Raw genomic sequence first — 21,272 nt, 5'->3', positions numbered from 1 at the left:
TGACCGCTCTGTGGAACACCTTCGGTCTGTCCGCAAGCATGACACAGACCTTCCTGTCGCTTGCCATTTCAACACACCATCCTGCTCTCATGCCCATATGTCCGTCCTTGGCCTACTGCAATGTTCCAGTGAAACTCAATGCAAACTGGAGGAACAGCACCTCACCTTCCAATTAGGCACTTTACAACTTTTCGGACTTAATATTGAGTTCAGCAGCTTCAGACCATGAACTCTCTCCTCCATCCTCATCCCTTTTTTATCCCCTTTTTTCAATATTCTATTTTTATTTTTTGTCCACTTATTTTTATTTATTTTCATTTTTATTCATTGTTTTATTTCCACCGTTTATCCTATTTTCGATCTTTTTTCCCACCACCATCTCCTCCTCCCACCCCACCTCCGCAAGGGCCATCTGTCACTTGTTTGGAATTTGCTGTCATGGCTATAAACATGTTTATTAACACCCGTAGATTTATACACAATAATACAAACACACTGTACATAGAACATACTTCCTTGCCCCATCACCCACCGTGTTACCCTCTCCCATCACCTAGTTCCTCTCCCCCATTATGTTCCCTCTTCAAGGCCAAGCTTGAAAAGCAGACAAAAGTTGATAAATAGGCCTCCAAAACTGACTTGTCCCCTAGCTCATAGGTAGCAGCCTCCAATACTGCTCGCTCCTCCAAGTGAAGGGGTTGTTGTGCAAGACTTGTGCTCTAGATTATCCTCTTTCTGGAACAAGCTGTAACAGAGAGAGGTGAGTGCTCCTCGAGGTCAGTGCCTCAGCACCTCAGGGATCATGAAATGGGGACCTCGAGACTCCTGAATCCTGTACCACAGACAATGATGCAAGTAAAGTGCTGAGGCCTTGCCCCAATATTTAGGCAGGTCTGAGGTACTTTAGGCTGCAAAACAAACCGAGGAATTGGCAAATATAGGAACTGGCTTTAATCAAAGCAGTGAATTTGCCATCACCATCCCTGTGTCCTGAGTTGTGACTGTGTTGTTTAATGTAGTGAGTTAGTGTTGCTGAGCAGTTTGGTTTGTAGTTCCTCCACTATTCCTGATAGGTTCATGCTCTGCAAGGCCTGATACACGGACTCCACTGAGGCTGTATGTTGCTGGCTCCAGTGTCGCAGCATTTCATACTGCTGGTCCCGGGACTGGGCAACATCCATCTCAATCCTCTCAATATCACAGTCCCTCAGCTCCAACAAACGCATCAACTCTTTCCATCTTCGCACTGGCACCAAATTGATGATCTCATACAAAGTCTTTCCCTCCAGGGATGTGGCTGCTGAACAAGAAAGATCCAGTCAAAGACCATCCTCCTCATGTCACACATTGCCTGCTTCAGACCATACATTGCCCTCCCCTGGCCAGATATCGCAAGCCTCCAGCTGCAAATTCCCAGAGCAGGAACAGCATGGGGTTCAGATACAGGGTAAAGCTCCCTTTACAATGTCCCATCAAACACTCCCAGGACAGGTACAGCACAGGGTTAGATACAGAGTAAAGCTCCCTTTACACTGTCCCCATCAAACACTCCCAGGGCAGGTACAGCACATGGTTAGATACAGAGTGATTCTCCCTCTACACTCTTCCCATTAAAAACTCCGAGGGCAGGTACAGCATAGGGTTAGTTACAGAGTAAAGCTCCCTCTACACTCTCCCCATCAAACACTCCGAGGTCAGGTACAGCACGGGGTTAGATACAGAGTAAAGCTGCCTCTACACTGTCCCATCAAAAACTCCCAGGACAGGTACAGCATGGGGTTAGATACAGGGTAAAGTTCTCTCTACACTGTCTCATCAAACACCCCCAGGGCAGGTACAGTATTTTAAATAAAATCCCTTACCTTGCGTCTCATGTTTGAGCAGTGTCGTCTGAGGACTGGTCCCGTAAATGTTGCTGTTTGCCAGTGGCTGGGTCAGGACCTCGCCAATGAAGTCTGATTTCCCATCCGGAGTTGGAATCTCAAATGGCTTCAGGGAAAAGAGTGAAACAAGAAATTAGTGTGAACAAGTCCAGGCCTGAAAGTCCAGTAACATTTTCAGCAATTGGAGTAGATTTCTGCTCCCCTGTGTGGGGGCGGAATGTGATAGGGATGGAGTTCGAGTGGTGAGGTGTTTTGATAGGTGTCCTGGAGGATATTCATAAAATGGACACGAGGAATCGATTTGTGCAGTGGCTGGAGGGGGAGCAGTCCCCATTATCACCCTTAGTTTACAGCCCCTCACCCACCACCCTCTTGCCTGAATGTGAGCATCAGATTGAATTGGCAGACTCAGTACAATGTTGCCCACAGTTGCAGAACATGCTGTGGGTGGGGGTGTTGAGGGAGATATAACTTCAAGGTGAAGAGCTAGAGGGAGTGGGCAGAGCTCTTCACCTCATCAATACCAGCTGTATGACCAACCTGATAAAACTCATTACTCACCAAGGTCTTGTCTTCGTTCTTTAGCTTTTTGTCTTCTTCAGGAACTGAAACACAAACACCACGACTGAGAACCCCTCATGAATAGCTCCATTCTCTCCTTTCCCACTCATATTGCCAGCTACCTGTCATCCACTGTCTAATACCTGTTACTTATGACTCATTGTTCATTTCCCACTGCCTGCTACCCTCTGCACCAAGTTTTTGGAATCAAATGACTACAGACTAGCAGGCAATTTAACAAAATTCTGAAGCTTGGGGTAAAGTTTATCCTCAAGGAGCACAGATGTTACCTGAGATGTCAGCCAGGATCAGTTGATAGCAGTCTTGCTACCAGGTTCAAGTCCCACTCCAGGACCTGAGCATAAAAATCAAGACTGGCATTCCAGTGCAGTTCTGAAGGAGTGCTGCACTGTCAGAGGTTCTGTCTGCTCAATGAGGCATTAAATTAAGGCCCCATCTGCCCTTTCGGATGTTTTCCGTGGTTACTGCTGTGCATCACTGGAGGTTTTCTGTACTGATCCAGTGATGACTCATGCCATAACTCATCAGACTTCAGGGACCAAATACTTCCTGGTTTGTAACTGAGCAAATAGTGATGCATCAATCTGTAATTATACACAGGATAGTCTATAATTCCATATAAACTGCAGTTAACTTGGAGATTATGGCTCTGCAGGCAAATGTGGCAGCCATTTGGCACACAGCAGCATCCCACAATAAAACAAATGACCAGTTACTCTTTTATTAGGTGATGTTGGATGAGAGGTGAATGTTGGCTCAGGAAACCAGGGAGAACTCTCCTGTTCTTCTTCTAATAGTGCCCTGCAATCTTTAATGTCTTAGCTCAACGCAGATAATGGGGCCTCATTTTAGTGCCTCATCTGAAAGATGGCACTTCTGAGAAGGAATCAGCCTGGATTTTGTGCTCAGTTCTTTGTAAATAAGAACAACATTTGAAACCACACCACTCTTCCCATCTTACCCTTGTTACCCAAAATGTTACCCTTTTTGAGCAGCTCATATATTTCTCAGGTCAGAATACTAAAGGACTCATTCGCCTTTGAGGATATTTTGGCGAAGTCTCTTTGTATTTGAAACTGTGTACTGCTTCAAAGCTTTCTGTCTCCCCCTTGAACATTTCCTTTATGTTGGAAGGATAGGCAGAGGGATATGATTTGCAATGGCTGAATACACATTTTTGCTTCTTACAATCAGTCAGGTTAATCTGACACTTGAATTAAAGCATGACAGCAGGTCCTGAACTGCCAGGTTTTACGCAGCAGATCAGTGATCCCATTCCGTCAGTTACTGAGGGCTGAATTTTACTTTTGTGGCAGGGGTCCTGACGATAGGCCAGAAAACTGGAGGTGACCCTGCCTCGGCTGTCTGCAGGACTCACAGCTGCATTTTACGTGGAGTCAGGCAATTAATTGGTTGCTGCCTGGGCTGCTGCCCCTTTAAAGGACAGCCACCCACCCTGAGGAGTGCCTAGTCAATCAGAAGACTGTCACTGGGCGTGGTGGCCACTGCTGGTACTCTGGAAGAAGAGGATGCCATGGAAGCACTTGCCCTCCCAACCAGGTAAGTAGGGGTCTGTGGGTGCCAGGACCAGTCAGGCAGGCCCCATCTTTGGTTGGTGAGGGCAGACGGTGCCATTGCCAGGGGTGGGGATGTGGGGGCTGCAGCCATTGCTGCCCAGGGAGGCCACTCCATGGGCCAAGTGGTGTCCAAATAGGAGGGCACCTTTGCTTTGAGCCCACAGGGAAGTCGCCTGGGTTCACCTGGCAGTGTTCCCACATGGCACAGGGCCCACCTGCCGTTGGTAAAATGCCAGTAGCGGTGGGAAAAGGTCCTTAATTGGCCATTGAAGTGACTCAGTTGGGCTCTGGGCAGGAGAGCGGTCCTCCACATTGTCCAGTTCTGGCAAAATGGCACGACAGCAGGAAGGCAACAGACACTTCTTCCCCCGCTTTCCATCATAATTTTATGATCCCCTCCCCACCTCCCGGTCTGTCCCCGAAGGGCTTGTAAAATCCAGCCCAGAATGTCTTCCTGAGTGTGTGTGGGATTTTGGGGAAGTCAGTGAAAAAAGTGGAATAGCCATTGACCTTTATGTTCACAGTGGGAGCAGTGTGGGGGTCATGGAACAGTCCAGCAGTGAGGGGGGTGTACAAAATGGTGCAGTCAGTCCGCGAGAAGGAAGGATGGCCATTGACCTTCCTGTTCTCCTACACCATCCCATTCCTGTAAATATGAAACAAACTCCAGATTCTTGGATCTTTTGCACCCTTTGAATTATGGAAACATAGATAGTACAGCCCATTGAGTCTGTACTGGCTCTTTTGAAGAGTAATCCAGTTAATTCCACTTCCCTGTTCCTTCTTCATAACCCTGTATTTTTTTTTCTCCTTCAAGTTTTTCTCCAATTCCCTTTGAAGGCCTCTATTGAATCTGTATCCACACCTTATCAGGCAGTGCGTTCCGAATCTGAACCACCTGTTGCGTAAAAAAGCTTTTCCTCTGGTTCTTTTGCCAATCACCTTAATTCTGTGCCCCCTTGTTATCGACACTTCAGCCATTGGAAGTGGTTCTCGAAATAAACCATTCATGGCTTTAAACACATTTATTAAATCTCCTCAACTTTCTCTGCTCTAAGTAGAACAACGTAGGAAATAGGACCAGCATTCGGCCCCTCGAACCTGCTCTGCCATTCAGCTAGATCATGGCTGATCTTCTACCTCAATGTCATTTTCCCACACTATCCTCATATCTCTTGATATCTTTAATACCTAGAAATCTATTGCTCTCTGGCTTTAATATACTCAATGACTGAGCCTCCATGGCCCTCTGTGGTAGAGAATTCCAAAGATTCATCACTCTCTGAGTAAAGAAATTCTTCCTCATATCAGTCCTAAATGGCCTACCTCTCATTCTGAGACTGTGTCCCTAGTTCTAGATCCCCCAGCCAGGGGAAACATCCTTCTTGCGTCTACCCTGTTGAGCCCTGTAAGAATTTTATATGCTTCAATGATATCACCTCTCATTCTTCTAAACTCAAGAGAATAAAGGCCCAGTCTCCTCAATCTCTCCTCATAGGACAATCTCGCCAATCCAAGAATGAACCTTCATTGCACTCCCTCTATGGCAAGTATATCCTTCCTTAGGTAATGTTATGACCAGGTGAGAAGGGGTGAACTGGCTCCCCTCCATTCAACCTCCTCATTTGGTCACGACAAAGGTTGAAGTTTCCTTTTCATGAGGATATGCCTATTCCAAATCAGAATGTATTTAACGATTTAAGCTGTGAGCAATAAAGAGCCAATCAAACAAGGCTTTCTTGAGTTAAAGAAAGAGAAAATTTATGAACCCAAGTAAAAAAGTAATAAAAATGTGACATCAAGCATTCGGCCCTCATGCAGTCATTAGAGCTCACACACATACACACACACTTATATGTATCAGAAGGGAGTTAGAGTCCAATTAAAGAAAGTTAAAATAATATATGGCTAAGAGACCTTTGATTATCCTTGAGGTGCAGATTTTTAAACATTGCAGCTGATTTGGATTAGCTGGTTTTGAAAATGCCGTCAGATGTAGATGTTGCAATTATTATGAGATCTCAGTTCACTGGTAGATTTCTGGTAAAGTTGACTTCTGAACTGGGTCATTTATACTTGCTCCAAAAGAGAGAAAGGGAGCGAGAGAGCTTTCAGCCTGTCTCTTCTGCAGAAGTCTTATTTGCAATCTCTCTGCAGTGGCTGCAGCCTGGCCTGTTATACTTCACCCATTGTGTATTTCCAAGGGGTTTTGGGTTGGCCTGTCTGTGCCCAGCATTGTTTCAATAACCAGCACTTTGCATTTTAATGACCCTTTCTTAGACATGACGAGTTTTGATGGGTCTCTGGACTTATTTATTTTTCACCTTCACCTCAGGAGGTGGCCTTGCATTTTTAAATAGTTTGTTCTGTCTCATTTTAAATTGCAAAATTTCCAGTCAGTTGAAAGTTTGAAAATCAGTTTTTTCAAAAGTAAAGAGGTGTGGCCTCTTGACAGTAAGGAGGCCAAAACTGTACACAATATTCCAGGTGCGGTCTCACCAAGGTTCTATAGAATTGCAGCAAAACATCTTTACTCCTGTGCTCAAATCCTCTTGCAGTAAAGGCCAACATACCATTTGCTTTCCTATTTGCTTGCTGCACCTGCATGTTAGCTTTCAATGACTTATGAACAAAGACACCCAGGTCACATTGGATATCAACACTTCCCAATCTCTCACTGTTTAAGAAACACTCTGTAATTCTGTTTTACCTAATAAAGTGGATAACTTTGCATTATATTCCATCTGCTGTTTTTATGCCCACTCATTTAGCCTGTCTAAATCCCCTTGAAGCCTCTTTACATCCTCCTCACAACTCACACTTTCACCTAGTTTTGTGTCATTCTACAAACTTGGAAATATTTTACCTTTAATCCCCACAACCAAACAATTGATATAGATTGTGAATAGTTGGCACCCAAGCACTGATCCTTTGGTGCCCCACTAGTTGCAGCTTGCCAACTTGAAAATTACCCATTTATTCCTATCTTTTTTTGTCCGTTAACCAATTCACAATCCATGCTAGTACATTATCTGCAATCCCAAGTACTCTAATTTTGCTTATAACCTCTTGTGTGGCACCATATTGAAAGCCTTCTGAAAATCCAAATACATTCACTGGTTCCCCCTTAGCTATTCTGTTAGCTACTTCCTCAAAAAACTCTTAACAGGTTTGTCAATCATGATTTCCCTTTCATAAATCCATGTTGACTCTGCCCAATTCCACCATTATTTTTTAAGTGCCCAGTTATCACATCCACTATCTGTACAGACACCTCATTCAACAGTCTGGGATGTAGATCATCAGGTCCAAAGAATCTATCAACTTTCAGTCCTATTAATTTCTCCAGTACTACTTTTTTTTACTAATTTCTTTCAGTTTCTCGTTCTCACTAGTTGCTCGGTTCTTTTGTATTTCTGGGAGGTTTTTTGTATCTTTCTCCATGAAACAGGCACAAAGTATTTGTTTGGTTTCTCTACCATTTCCTTATTTCCCATTATAAATTCTCCTGTCTCTGCCTGTAGTGGGCCCACAATTGTCTTTGCTAATCTTTTCATTTTTACATACCTATAGAAGGTTTTTATGTTCCTTGCTAGTGCTTTCATATTCTATTTTCTGCTTCTTTATCAGTTTTTTCATCCTCCTTTGCTGAATTTTAAAATGCTCCCAATCCTCAAGCTTACTACTTTTTTGGCAACTTTATCAGCCTCTTCATTTGATCTAATACAATCTTTAACTTCTTTTGTTAGCCATGGTTGGATCACTTTTCCTTCTGGGTTTTTGTGCCTCAAAGGAATGTAAGTTTATTGTAAACCATGTATTAATTCTTTAAATGCTAGCCATTGCCTGTCTACTGTCATACCTTTTAATGCAGTTTCCCAATCTACCACAGCCCCTCATAGCTTTGTCATTTCTTTTGTTTAGATTTAAGAGCCTAGTTTGGGATTGAATGACATCACTTTCAAACTTAATGTTAAATTATATCATATTATGGTCACTCCTCCCTAAATACTCCTTTACAACGAGATTATTAATTAGCCCTTTCTCATTGCTAGATGAGAAATACTAGATCTAAAATAGCCTGTTCTCTAGTTGGTTCTTCAATATACTGTTCTAGAAAGCAATCTCATAAGCATTTCAGGAATTTGTCCTCTATGGCATTAGTGCTAATTAGGTTTACCCAGTCTTTATGTTGATTGAAGTGCCCCATGATTATTGTATTACCCTTGTTACATGCACTTCTAATTACATGATTTATACTGTGCCCTACATTACTACTACTGTTTGGTAGCCTATAAACAATTCCTACCAATGTTTGCTGTTCCTTAGCTCCATCCAAACTGATTCTACATCTTGATTTTCCTGTCTAAGATCCTCTTTCACTAATGTACTTATCTGATTATTTATTATCAGCACCAATCCACCTCCTTTTCTTTTTTGCCTATCCTTCCTAAATGTTGAATACCCTTGAACATTCAGTTCCCAGCCTTGGTCACCCTGCAGCCATGTCTCCATAATAGGAATTAGATCATACCTGTTTACTTCTATTTATGCCATTCATCTACCTTGTTGTGAATGCTTTGTGCATTCAGATAGAATGCCATTAATTCTGCCTTTTCATTATTTTACCAACCTCTAGCCTTATCTGCTGACGCACTCTAAGTTGGTATGCTCTGTTCTTCCTGCCAGATTCTGATTATTATTTCCCTTATTGTTACCTTGCTCTCTTGCCTTGTCCTCTCTCTATAATTTATCATATCTTCCCTCATTTGATTTCTCTCCTCCGCTATTTAGTTTAAAGCCCTATCTATAGACTTAGTTATATGACTCACCAGAACAATGATCCCAGCCTGGTTCAGATGAAGACCATCCCATACAGGAACCACTTTCCCCTGTACCAGTGCCAGTGCCCCATGAATCTAAACCCATTTCTCCAACACCAATCTTTGAACCAAGTATTTACCCTACACCAATTTGCTCGTGGCTCAGGTAATAATCCAGAAATTATTACCTTTGAGGTTCTGCTTTTTAACTTAGTCCCTAGCTGCTCATTCTCTCTAAGCAGAATCTCTTTCCTAGTCCTACCTATGTCGTTGGTACCTTCATGGACCATGACAACTGGATCCTCCTTCTCCCACTGCATGTTCCTCTCCAGCCCACAGCAGATGTTCTGAACTGTGGCGCTGGGCAGGCAACACAGCCTTCTGGACTCTCGTTCTCAGCTGAAGAGAACTGTGTCTATCTCCTGACTATACTGTCCCCAACTACTAATACATTCCTATTAACTCCCCCAGCTTGAATGGCTTCTTATACCATGGCACCATGGTCAGTTCATTAATCCACCCTGCAGCCCCCGCTTTCATCCACATAGGCTGCAGGAGCTTTGAACTGTTGGAAAATTGCAAGGGCTAAGGGCCTTCCACTTCTAGCTTCTTGATCCTCATAATTGCATCACTCGCAGTCATACCCTCCTGTCTGGCTATGGAAAAAATCAGAAGACTCTACCCTAAGAGGTGTGACCACCTCTGGAAATAAGTGTCCAGGTAACTTTCGCCCTCCTTGATGTGTTGTAGCGTCTGCAGCTCGGCCTCCAGCTCAATGACTCTGAACCGAAGTTTCCCCAGCCACAGACATTTACTACAGACATGCTTGCCTTGGAAGACACAGGTGTCCATGAATACTTACATTCTGCAGCTGCCACACATCACCTGCCCTGCCTTCTTTGTAGCATTTAATTAATTGGCTGATTACATTTTAATTAATGTCTCTAGTCCTGCCTGTGCTTATATTCTTAATATTTCAATAAATGTTCTACTAACCCGGATTGAAATTCCCTAGTTAAGATAAATAGGAAATACTCACCAGCCAATCTAATAAGCTTTACTGCTATTAGTAAACCTTTCTACAACTAATAAAACCTTACAATTATTAAATTTACCCAAGTTTTGAAAGATAAATCAGTAAAATACTCACTAACCAATCAACTACCTGTTTTCGTGGGACATCACATTTTGATTTTTCTCAGAACTCAGATCCGCTCTGGAATCTCAGATTGGACTGGGCTGGGTAGCTGTTTAAGGTGTTACTCTGTCTCTGGGTCCTCCTCTCTCCTGTTCTTTTAGGTGCTGCTGTCTGTCTCTGGGTCCTCCTCTCTCCTGTTCTTTTAGGTGCTGCTGTCTGTCTCTGGGTCCTCCTCTCTCCTGTTCTTTTAGGTGCTGCTGTCTGTCTCTGGGTCCTCCTCTCTCCTGTTCTTTTAGGTGCTGCTGTGTGTCTCTGGGTCCTCCTCTCTCCTGTTCTTTTAGGTGCTGCTGTCTGTCTCTGGGTCCTCCTCTCTCCTGCTCATTTAGGTGCTGCTGTCCATCTCTGGGTACTCCTTTCTCCCATCTTTTCAGAGCTGTTTCCTGTCTATTTAGGTGCTACTATCTGTCTCCAGTTCCTCTTTTCTCCCACTCTTTTAGGTGCTGTCATCTATCTTGTGTTTTATATAGTTTTAGCCTAACTTCTTGACTTTTGTACTCTATGCCTCCATTTATAAAGTTTAGGATGCCATATGCTTTATTAACTGCTTTGTTAGCCTGTTCTGCCAATTTCAAAACAGTAAAAACCCCCAGCCTCTCTCTTCTTGCACCTCATTAAAATTGTACAATTTAGTAAGTATTGTCTCTTGTCGTTCTTCTAACCAAAATGCACCATCTCATATTCTTTGGCAGTGAATTTCATCTGTCATGTCTCCTGCTATTTCAAGAGCCTAAGACCTCTTGAAGTTTATTCCCATCTTCCTCACTATTTACTACGCTTCCAAGTATCGTGTTAACTGCAAATTTTGAAATTGTGCCCTGTATTCCCAAGTCTAAGTCATTGGTGCATAGCAAAAACAGCAGTGATCCCAGTTCTGAACCTCGGGGAACTTCTCTATTTACCTCCCTCCAATCTGATAAACAACCATCCAACACAACTCTTTATTCTCAATCCCTTAGCCAATTTTGTATCCATGCAGTTACTGCCCCTTTTATGCCATGGGCTTCAGTTTTACTAACAAGCTTATTATATGTTGTTTTATCAAATACCTTTTGAAAATCCATGTACACATCAACTGCACTGCCCTCTTCCACCCTCTCTTTTACTTCATCAAAAATACAATCAAGTTATTCAAACACCATTTGCTCTTAGCAAATTCATGCTGATTTTCCTTTATTAGTCCATGCTTGTCTCAGTGGCTGTTAATTTTCTCCCCAGGTTATTGTTTCTAAATGCTTCCCCACCACCGACGTTAAACTGATTGGCCTGTAATTGCCAGGTTTGTCTTTCTTTCCTTTTTGGAACAGGGTTAGAACATTTGCTATTCCCCAGTCCTCTAGCACTACCCCTTTAAAGAGGATTGGAAGATTACGGCCAGCACTTTCACAATTTCTACTCTTACTTCTCTCAGCTACCTAACGTGCTTCTCATCCAGACCAGATGACTTATCCACTTTAAGAACTGCCATCCTTCCTAGTACTTCTCTTCTAATCTATTTTTATCTCATCCAGTATCCTGGCAACTTCCTTGTTCACTGTAGCTTGGGAAAAGTCTTCTTGAAATGTGTGTTTCACACTGGAGTGCAGAACTGCTGTGACCACTCACAAGGGACTGGGAGAGCCTGGGCCAGTCCACCGGTACCTGATTGGGGTGGGGTGAGAGGTTGTGCAGTACATGCCAAGGGCAGCCCATGGATGTGGGTTGGGGGAGCTGTGGCAAGACAACTGTTGATTGGGGAAGCCTGGGGAGGGGGAGCGCAATGCAATCCCAGGGCAACTTGTCACCCTCAATGCCTGAGATAACATGGAATGGTGAGATTACCTGTGTCAGTTGGGGTCTCCAGTTCTTCTGGACCTCTCTCACGTTGAAATTTCTGGCGCAAAAACTGAAGCATCACAAGTAGAATGAAGACAGATCCCACAGTAGCCAAAATCAGAATGGGCTTCAATCCTGGAGACAACAAAAAAGTCAGTCAGTAACAATCGCCTTTGGCAATACACAGACTACAGTCAGTAATAATTGCCCTCGGCAACACAGTGATTACCGTCAGTAACAAACCCCCTTTTCAATACATGGACCACAATCAGTAACAATCATCCAGGGCAACACAAGGACAACAGTCAGTAACAATCACTCAGGGCAGCGCAGGAACTACAGTCAGTAACAACCACCCAGAGCAACACAGGTTCTACGGGCAGTAACAATCACCCAGAGCAACACGGAGTACAATCAGTAACAATCACCCAGAACAACAGATTTTACAGGCAGTAACAATCACCCAGAGCAACATAGGGACTACAGTCAGCAACAATTGCCCTCAGAAACACAGAGTTACAGTCAGTATAATTACGCTCGCTAACATAGGGCTACAGTCAGTAATAATCACCCAGGGCAACACAGGGACTACAGTGAGCAACAATCGCCTTCTGCAATACAGGGACTACAGTCAGTAAGTACTCCCCCCACCACCTTTGCAACATAGGAGGATAGTCAGTAACAACTGCCCATAGAAACACATGGACGAAAGTCAGTAACTATCACCCATTACAACACAGAAACTATAGTCAGTAACTACAGTCACCCAGGACAACTCAGGGCCTTCAGTCAGTCAGTAACAATCATCACAGTAACACACAGATTACAATCAGTAACAATCACCCAGGGCAACACAGGGACAATTGTCAGTAACAATCACTGAGGACAATACAGGGATTATGGCTAGTCAACAACAATCATCATTGCAACACACATACTACTGTCAATTAGGAACACACACTTCCCATCATTGATTGTATGTGGGAAACCCTGGCAGCTTTTTCTGCCTCTCACCCCAGAATGTGCAGACCAATTGCTTGACAGCCATGCTGACTGAGAACGACCAACACAGCCCAGCTGGGGGTGGGGGGTGGCTGGGCAAATCAGTGTTATTCTGATATTCAGATGTCTTACTCCCATCCCCACAGTAAGAATTGTTATTCTGAGAGGGCTTCTAAGAGATACCTGTGTGCATCAAAGGTTGGTTGAAAGGCAAACAGGAACAGCTGGGAGAGGATTTATTCTGACACAGCTCCCTAAAAGAAATATTGGACACAAAAATCAGCAAAAGTCACAGAAACCATTTCAAACAAATAATCCAGAAATCAGGAGAACCAGCAGGGAGAGCAAGGCTTGCAGGTGTCCCACCTTTGGGAGCGCAGGGTTTAGAACAGCTCCCCTTCTCACACAGCCACCTGGCCAGAAAGAATCTCAGAATCTAAAGACATCCAATTCTAAAGGGACAGAGTACAAAAGCAGAGAGTTATTCTGCTTCCTCTGTCTGAAAACTGGTCAGTGCAAAAATAATGAGGATAGGTACTGTGCTCAACGAAGACAAGCACGGATTAAATAGATTGTAAATCTCCCACTACACTATCCCATCAAACAAGGGTAGACAGGAAGGAACTTTTCCCCTTGGCGGAGGGATCAATAATCAGGGCACATAGATTTAAGGTAAGGGCAGGGGGCAGGAAGTTTAGAGGGGATGTGAGGAAGAATTTTTTCACCCAGAGGGTGGTGCGAATCTGGAGCTCACTGACTGAAAGGGTGGTAAAGGCAGAAACCCTCATAACATTTAAGAAGTATTTGGATGTGCAGTGGCGATGCCATGGCATACAAGGCTATGGATCTAGTGCTGGAACATGGGATTAGAATAGTTAGGTACTTGTTTGATAGGCGCAGACTCGATGGGCCAAAGGGCCTTTTTCTGTGCTGTAGACCTCTATGACTCTATAAACACTGCCAGGGCAGGTACAGAGCAGGTTAGATAGAGTAATGCTCCTTCTACACTCAAACTCTCCCAGCGCAGCTACAGCACGTTAAATACAAAGTAAAGCTCCCTCTACACTGTCCCATCAAACACTCCCAGGGCAGGTACAGAGCAGGTCAGATACAGAGAAAATCTCCCACTACACTCTCCCATCAAGCTTTCCCAGGACAGGCATAGCATGGGTTAGATACAAAGTAAAGCTCCCTATACACTGTCCCAATAACAACACTTTTGGACCGAGATTTCCATTTTGTACTGTAGACTCAGAAGTGACCAAGATGACCTCAATCCCACCAATGTTGGACTTTCTTCTACAGCAGTAACTGGACATCAATCCCAATGTCTTGGCTGGATCAGAACCTGAGTTCCACAGATGAAAGGTCACTGCCTAACTCATTTAATCATCCAGGCCACCTGTAGTAAAATGTGGGGCAAAATTTTGCCCTCGTTGGGCAGGTGGGCCTGGGAGCGGTTGCGAAGCCGACTGCCGGCTGCATTCGGGCCCCGACATGGATTTCACGTTGGCTGGCCAATTAACGGCCAGCCAGTGTGAAATGCGCGCTGCAGCGCCCAGTGCTGCCGGGGTGGAGGGCGAGTGCGGAAGTGTGCGCATGCGCGGGGATGTGCACAGTGAAAGCTCCCTGAGAATAGAGCTGCCTCAGGGAGCTGAAGAATTTTGAAAATAAAAAATAAAGAATTTAAAAACGTCAATAACATGTCCCCTCTGTCACATGGGGGAGAATTTTCCTGTCAGCGTGCGAGGGCGGGCCCTGCGTGCTGATGCATAAAATGACACGCGGTGACGTCGGGCGTGCGTCCTGGCGTCACTGTGCATCATTCCGATCTTTCATTCTGCGGGCACGCGCCCACCGATCTGTCAAAGGCCATTAATCAACCAATTTAGGTAATTGACAGGGCTGCCCATCCAACCTTGAGACCAAGCGCCCTCTGCATTTTTCAGGAAACCTCAACCACGGGTGGGATGAAATTTCATGAAGGTTTTATTAAATTAATAAGTATTTTTTAAACATTTCATAAACATTTGACACTGTAAATGATTTTTAACTTCCTTTATTTCAAACTTTAAATCTGAACTTAATCTCCCTGAGGCAGCTCATGCGTGAAAGAGCGCAGGCCCCAACTCTCCCTTCTCCCCCTCCCCACACAGGTATTGCTGACCAGGTGCGCGTGTGTATTTAAGACTCAGAAAGATAGGTTCTTGATTGGTAAGGGGATCAAAGGTTACGGGGAGAAGGCGGGAGAATGGGGTTGAGAAACTTATTAGCCATGATTGAATGGTGGAGCAGACCCGATGGGCTGAATGGCCTAATTTCTGCTCCTATGTCTTATGGTCTTATGGTCATGCTGGGCAGGTCTTAATTGGCCCGCCCACGTAAAATGGCGGCGGGCAGCCGATCGCGAGTGGTGATCGGCTCCGTGCCTGCCCACGCCCGCTCCCAACTGGCCCACCCTACAGGCAGAAGATTTTGCCCATGAGCAGGAACATGTTAGAAATTTGTTTAAAAATTTTTAATTTTAAAAAAATCAATGATCAAAACCTCATCCTGCCCGTGGATGAGGTTTCGCAAAAAGCGACCTTTTTGCATGCCCACCAACCATAAGGTTGGACGGGCAGCGAAAATTTCATTTAATTAGAACTTTAATGGCCTTAATAGCCCTGTTCATTGTCAGTGGGTGCGCTGCCAACTCCCGCACATATCCGCCGACTGAAAAATCGTGCGAGTGCAGAAAACGTCGGGATGCTCGCCCAATGTCATTGTGTGTCATTTTACACTCTTTTGGGCTGGGCGTGCGCCTGCCTGACAAGCACAATATTCTGCCCATGGTGTCAGGATCCTGGTCCTGATCCTGACATACATACATACGAACGTATGAATTAGGAGAATGAGGAGGTCACTCGGTCCCTCGAGCCTGCTCTGCCATTCGATAAGATCATGGCTGATCTGAATGTAACCTCAATCCCACATTCCTGCCTACCTCTGATAACCTTTCACCCCCTTATTAGTCAAGAATCTAACTAGCTCTGCCTTAAAAATATTCAAAGACTCTGCTTCCACTGCCTTTTGAGGAAGAGAGTTCCAAAGACTCACAAACCTCTGAGAGAAAAAAATTCTCCTCATCTCTGTCCTAAATGAGTGACCCCTTATTTTTAAACAGTGACCCCTAGTTCTACATTCTTCCACAAGAGGAAACATCATCTCCACATCCACCCTGTTAAGACCCTTCAGGATCTTAAATGTTTCAATTAAGTCACCTCTTACTCTTCTAAACTCCAGTGGTTACAAGCCTAACCTGTCCAGCTTTTCCTCATAAGGCAACCCGCCCATTCCAGGTATTAGTCTAGTAAACCTTCTCTGAACTGCTTCTAACGCATTTACATCTTTAAATAAGGAGACAAGTACTGTATACAATACTCCAGATGTGGTCTCACCAATTCCCTATACAACTGAAGCATAACTTCCCTACTTTTGTAATCAATTCCCCTCACAATAAATGATAACATTCTATGAGCTTTCCTAGTTACCTGCTGTACCTGCATGCTAACCTTTTATGATTCATGCACTAGGACACCCTGTTTTAAGCCAAAGTTGACTATTGTAAATGGAATAAGTATAACCTAACTTACTCTGTGCAGGCCTTGCACTGGCCAACATGCTGGTGAAATCCTGGCAGACATTCTCCACATTGAGTATCGAGTTCCATTGAACCTGAAGTGACAGTCAACACGTGGAATCAGAAGTGAACTCAGAGTTATCAGGACCAGTTACCTACTTTGCCATGTCAGTAAACTATTCAGCTGAAGCATCACAATAGATTGATGAACCCCTCACCCTGTTGTACTGTGTTCTGTGCACTGGGCAGGTGAAATGTAAGGCCAGTGGAGGGAGACAGCATGAGATCACTGACCCCTTTGTTGGTCCTCAGTTTGACCCTGAACATTTTCCAGTGGTTCAGCTCCCTTTTTTCTCTCTCTGTTTTCCCCTCCTCTCTCCTAGGTATGAATTGGAGCCTCACTCTGTCACTGGAGCCAGACAGTCAAGGTCATGGAGAGGGTATGGATTAGATTCACCAAAGTGATCCCCCGAAATAGTTATGCGGAGAGACCAGAGAAATGGGCTTTTTACATTGTGACTGAGAAAATTAAAGAGATCTGATAGCATCAGAATTATGATTGGTTTTGACAAGGATAATCAAAAACAACTATTTTAAGTAGTCCTACAGTTTATAACTAGAATTTAAGATCAAGAAACCTGGCGCTAGAGACCTAATGAGATGGACAAGGTGAAAAATAAGCCCTCACCTGCATATCAGTAAGAATCAAGACTGAGGTAGGATCTGTCTTGGATTCCTGCCCCACAGTAGCCTGTCCCCACTCAATAACCCAACCCCCACAATAACTCACCCCCTCAGCAATTTGACCCTCAACAATAGCCCACCCCTCACTAAACTGAAGTACCCACAAAAACCCGCTCCCTCATTAACCTGACCTCCCCACAATAACTCATCCTTTACAACTTGAGACCCCACAATAACCCACGCCCTCATTAGCCAGATCTCCCCACAGTAATCCACACCCCCATAATAACCCACCTCCTCACTAAACTGACACCCCCAAGAATAACCTATTCCCTCTCTATCCTGACCCCCTCCACAATAATGTGATCCCCTGATAACTTCCACCTCAGAATAAACTGACCCCCCCACTGCAACAATCCCCCTCACTAACTTTCAACCCGCAAAATAACATACCCCCCACAATAATTTTCCCCCCTTCACTAATCAATCCCCTCACTAAAATGATTGGTACTCACAATTTTTGATGACCAGCCTGTTGCTGCATTTGGAGCAATTCTGACATTGGAAGCTCAGACAGTTGGCATGGTGACATTGCTTGTACTGATGTGGATGACAGCCACAGACAGTGTTACTGGTAGCGGTGCAGCTACGAAGAGTTGTTTGGAACTCTAGAGGAAAATAGACACATTTGTCAACCACTGGATCCAATCCCAATGCATATAAGAGATTGGGAGAGGAGAGACACAGCAACAGAGAGACAAAATGAGAGGGATAGGTGTGGAAAATGAGTGAGATGTAAAGAAATGGATACAGGTGGATTATAACTAAAATGTTTGCACAGAGTGACAGTACAGTGGCACCTGAGACCAGTGGTGGGGGCCTTCACCCTCCGAGCTGCAGGAATTGGGCTGGTTAAGGAGCCAATTGGGGAAAGTGGAACCCACTTACCTTTATCACACAGAGTGCAGCTCTGACACTTTTGATTGTAATTCTCGAAGGCAAGATAAGTGCCCCTTGGGCAAGGATGGCAAACTGGCAGCTCACCAATGTGCTTACATGAGTCGGCTACATAGAAACCTGAAAATATCAAACCCATCATGGTTAGGAATTGTCTCATCATTAACCAATCAATAACACTTCTCAAACAGTCTGGTCCCCGCACTTTCCCACAATCCTAGAGGGGTGTAAATAGATTAATCTGACACAGAGTGGGCGTAGTGGGACACAGGGTATGGAGCTATGGAGGGGCACAGGGTTATTGCGGATACAGGATTTAGAGTCAACACAGTGTATAAGGGAGTGTAGGGTATAGAGAAGGACTGGGAGGGGACACAGGATGCAGAGGAGTACAGGCTATAGAGAGGTACAAAGGCTATAGGTGTGGAGGCAAAGGGCATGGCTAAGGTAGTAAATGAATACTTTGTAGCTGTGTTCACTAAAGAAGAGGATTCTGTCAATGTCACTGTAAAGGAGGAATTAGTAGAAACATTTTATGGGATAAAAATAGGTAAAGAAGAGGTACTAAAAAAGTTGGCAGTAGTCAGAGCAGAAAAGGTACCCAATCCAGATTGAATGCATCCTAGGCTTCAGAGTACCCTGTCCTCTATACCCTATACCCCTTTACACCTTGTGTCACTGCGATACCCTGTATCCTAGGTTTCAGAGGAAAGTAAAGGCAGAAGTTGTGGAGATTCCAGCCACAATCTTCTAATCCTCCTTAGATAGGGGGCAGTGGTGCCAGAGAACTGGAGGGTTGCAAATTCTGCACACCTGTTTCAAAAAGGTAAGAGAGATAAGCCCAGTAACTACAGACCGGTCAGCCTAACGTCAGTGGTGGGAAAATGTTTAGCAACATTAATCTGGGACAAAATTAATTGGTACTTGGAAACATCAGACTTTCATTAATAAATGAAAGTCAGCTTGGGTTTGTTAAAGGCAAATCATGTTTAATTAACTTAACTGAGTTCTTTGACTAAGTAACAGGGTTAATGAGAGTAGTGTGGTTGATGTGTATATGAATTTTAAAAAGGCATTAATAATGTATCACATAATAGATGTGTTAGCAAAATCAAAGCGCATGGGATTAAAGGAGCAGTAGCAGCATGGATATGAAATTAGCTGAGAGACAGAAAGTGTAGGGTAGTGGTGAAATCTTGGGTTTTAGACTGTGGGAATGTAGATAGTGACATTCCCTAGGCGGTGATATCAGGACCACTGTTCTTTTTGATACATAAGAATGATTTTGATTTGAGCACAAAATTCATAGGGTATATAGTGCATAATTTCAAAATCTGAAGATGATACAAAACTTGGAAATGTAGTAAACAGTTAGGAGAATAGTAGTATACTTCAGGGGAACATAGACTGGTGAAATGGGTAGACTCATGGCAAATGAAATTTAACTCAGAGAAGTGTTAAGTGATTCATTTTGCAATGAATTAGGAGGGCAATATAAACTAAATTGTGGAATTTTAAACAAGAGACCTGGAGGTGTACATAGGCAAATCTTTGAGGGTGGCAGTTCATGCTGAGATGTCTATTTATAAGGCAGACAGGATCTTTGGCTTATTAAATAGTGAAATAAAGTACAAAAGCCAAGGAAATTGAGGAGCAAAGAGAGAGTGTGAGATGATACTGGCAACTAACTTAAAGGGGATGTCTTCTATAGGCATATAAATAGTAAAAGGGAGTAAAGGGAGGAATGGGGCTGATCAGGGACCAAAAAGGGGAATTATGTATCGAGGCAGGGGCAAGGCTGAGGCTTTGCATTTGTCTTTACCAAGGAAGAAGATGCTGCCCAAGTCATAGTGAAAAAGGAGGTAGTTCAGACACTTGAAGGGCTTAAAATTTATAAGGAGGTGGTATTGGATAGGTTGTATGTATTTAAACTTGATAAGCAACCAGGATTGGATGAGATGCATCCAAAGATATGGAAGGAAGTGAAAGTGGAAATTGTGGAGGCAGTGGCCATAATTTTCCAATCTTCCTTAGACTTGGATGTTGCCAGAGGACTGGAGAATTTCAAATGTTACACCTTTATTCAAAAAATGGTATAAAGATAAGCCCAGAAACTACAGGCCTGCCTGTTTAACCTCGGTAGTGGGGAAGCTTCTAGAAATGATAATTCGGGACAAAGTGAATAGTTACTTGTGCAAATGCGGATTAATTAAGAAAAGCCAGCAAAGATTTGTTAAGGGCAAATCGTGTTTAACTAACTTGCATGAGTTTTTTTGATAAGGTAACAGAGAGGGCTGATGAAGGTAATGCTGTAGATGTGGTGAACATGGACTTCCAAAAGACATTTGATAAATTTAAACATCCCCCCTAACAGCACTGTGGGTGTTCCTACACCTCATGGACTGCAGCGGTTCAAGAAGGCAGCTCACCACCACCTTCTCAAGGGCAATTAGGGATGGGCAATAAATGCAGGCCTAGCTAGCATGCCCACATCCCACAAATGAATATGAAAAAAAAAGTGATGCACAGCAGACTTTTAAGCAAAATTAGAGCTTATGGAATAAAAGGGACAGTAGCGACATGGATATGAAATTGGATGTGATAGGAAACAAAGAGAAGCAGTGAGCAGTTGTATATCCGACTGGAGGAAGGTTTATAGTGGAGTTCCCCAGGGACTGGTGTTAAGACCCCTGCTCTTCCTGATGTATGTTAATGACTTAGACCTTGGTGTCCAAGTCACAGTTTCGAAATTTGTGGATGCTATGAAGCTTTGAAGTATTGTGAATCATGAGGAGGATAATGTTGAACTTCAAAAGGACATGGAAAGGTTGATGGAATGGGCAGACGTGATGGATGAAAATTAATGCAAAGAAGTGTGAAGCAATTCATTTTGGTAGGAAGAATGCAGAGAGACAATATAAAATAAAGGGTACGATTCTAAAGTGGGTGCAGAAGCAAATGGACCTGGGTGTATCTGTGCAGAAATCATTGAACATGTTAGGACAGGCTGAGAGCACAGTAATAAAGCATACAACATCATGGGTTTTATCAATAGGGCATAGAATACAAAAGCAAAGAAATTATGTTAAACCTGTGCGAAACACTGGGTTGGCCTCAACTGGAGTATTGTGT

General features: G+C 43.8%; 1 protein-coding gene across 2 annotated transcripts in view; it reads right to left on the bottom strand.

The window, feature by feature from the left end:
• Positions 1-338: 338 nt before the first annotated feature.
• The window catches only part of LOC144690488 (tumor necrosis factor receptor superfamily member 25-like), a 32,729-nt gene continuing 11,795 nt past the window's right edge, over positions 339-21,272 (bottom strand). The window contains exons 3-10 of one of the 2 annotated variants that reach the window (XM_078558025.1): positions 18,132-18,260; positions 17,699-17,851; positions 16,513-16,594; positions 13,061-13,131; positions 11,882-12,010; positions 2,445-2,488; positions 1,863-1,989; positions 339-1,300 (exon numbers count right to left, since the gene is read on the bottom strand). In XM_078558025.1, coding sequence (XP_078414151.1) covers positions 1,011-1,300; positions 1,863-1,989; positions 2,445-2,488; positions 11,882-12,010; positions 13,061-13,131; positions 16,513-16,594; positions 17,699-17,851; positions 18,132-18,260 — 1,025 coding nt within the window. In that variant the 3' untranslated portion in view covers positions 339-1,010. The remainder of the gene's footprint in view (positions 1,301-1,862; positions 1,990-2,444; positions 2,489-11,881; positions 12,011-13,060; positions 13,132-16,512; positions 16,595-17,698; positions 17,852-18,131; positions 18,261-21,272) is intronic. The other variant, XM_078558026.1, reaches the window with a different exon arrangement.

Source organism: Cetorhinus maximus, chromosome 15 (genome assembly GCF_964194155.1).
Source record: "Cetorhinus maximus chromosome 15, sCetMax3.hap1.1, whole genome shotgun sequence".
NCBI classification, from domain to species: Eukaryota; Metazoa; Chordata; class Chondrichthyes; order Lamniformes; family Cetorhinidae; genus Cetorhinus; species Cetorhinus maximus.
The sequence above is the reverse complement of the archived record's forward strand: the minus strand, read 5'-3'. Positions and strand labels throughout refer to the sequence as shown.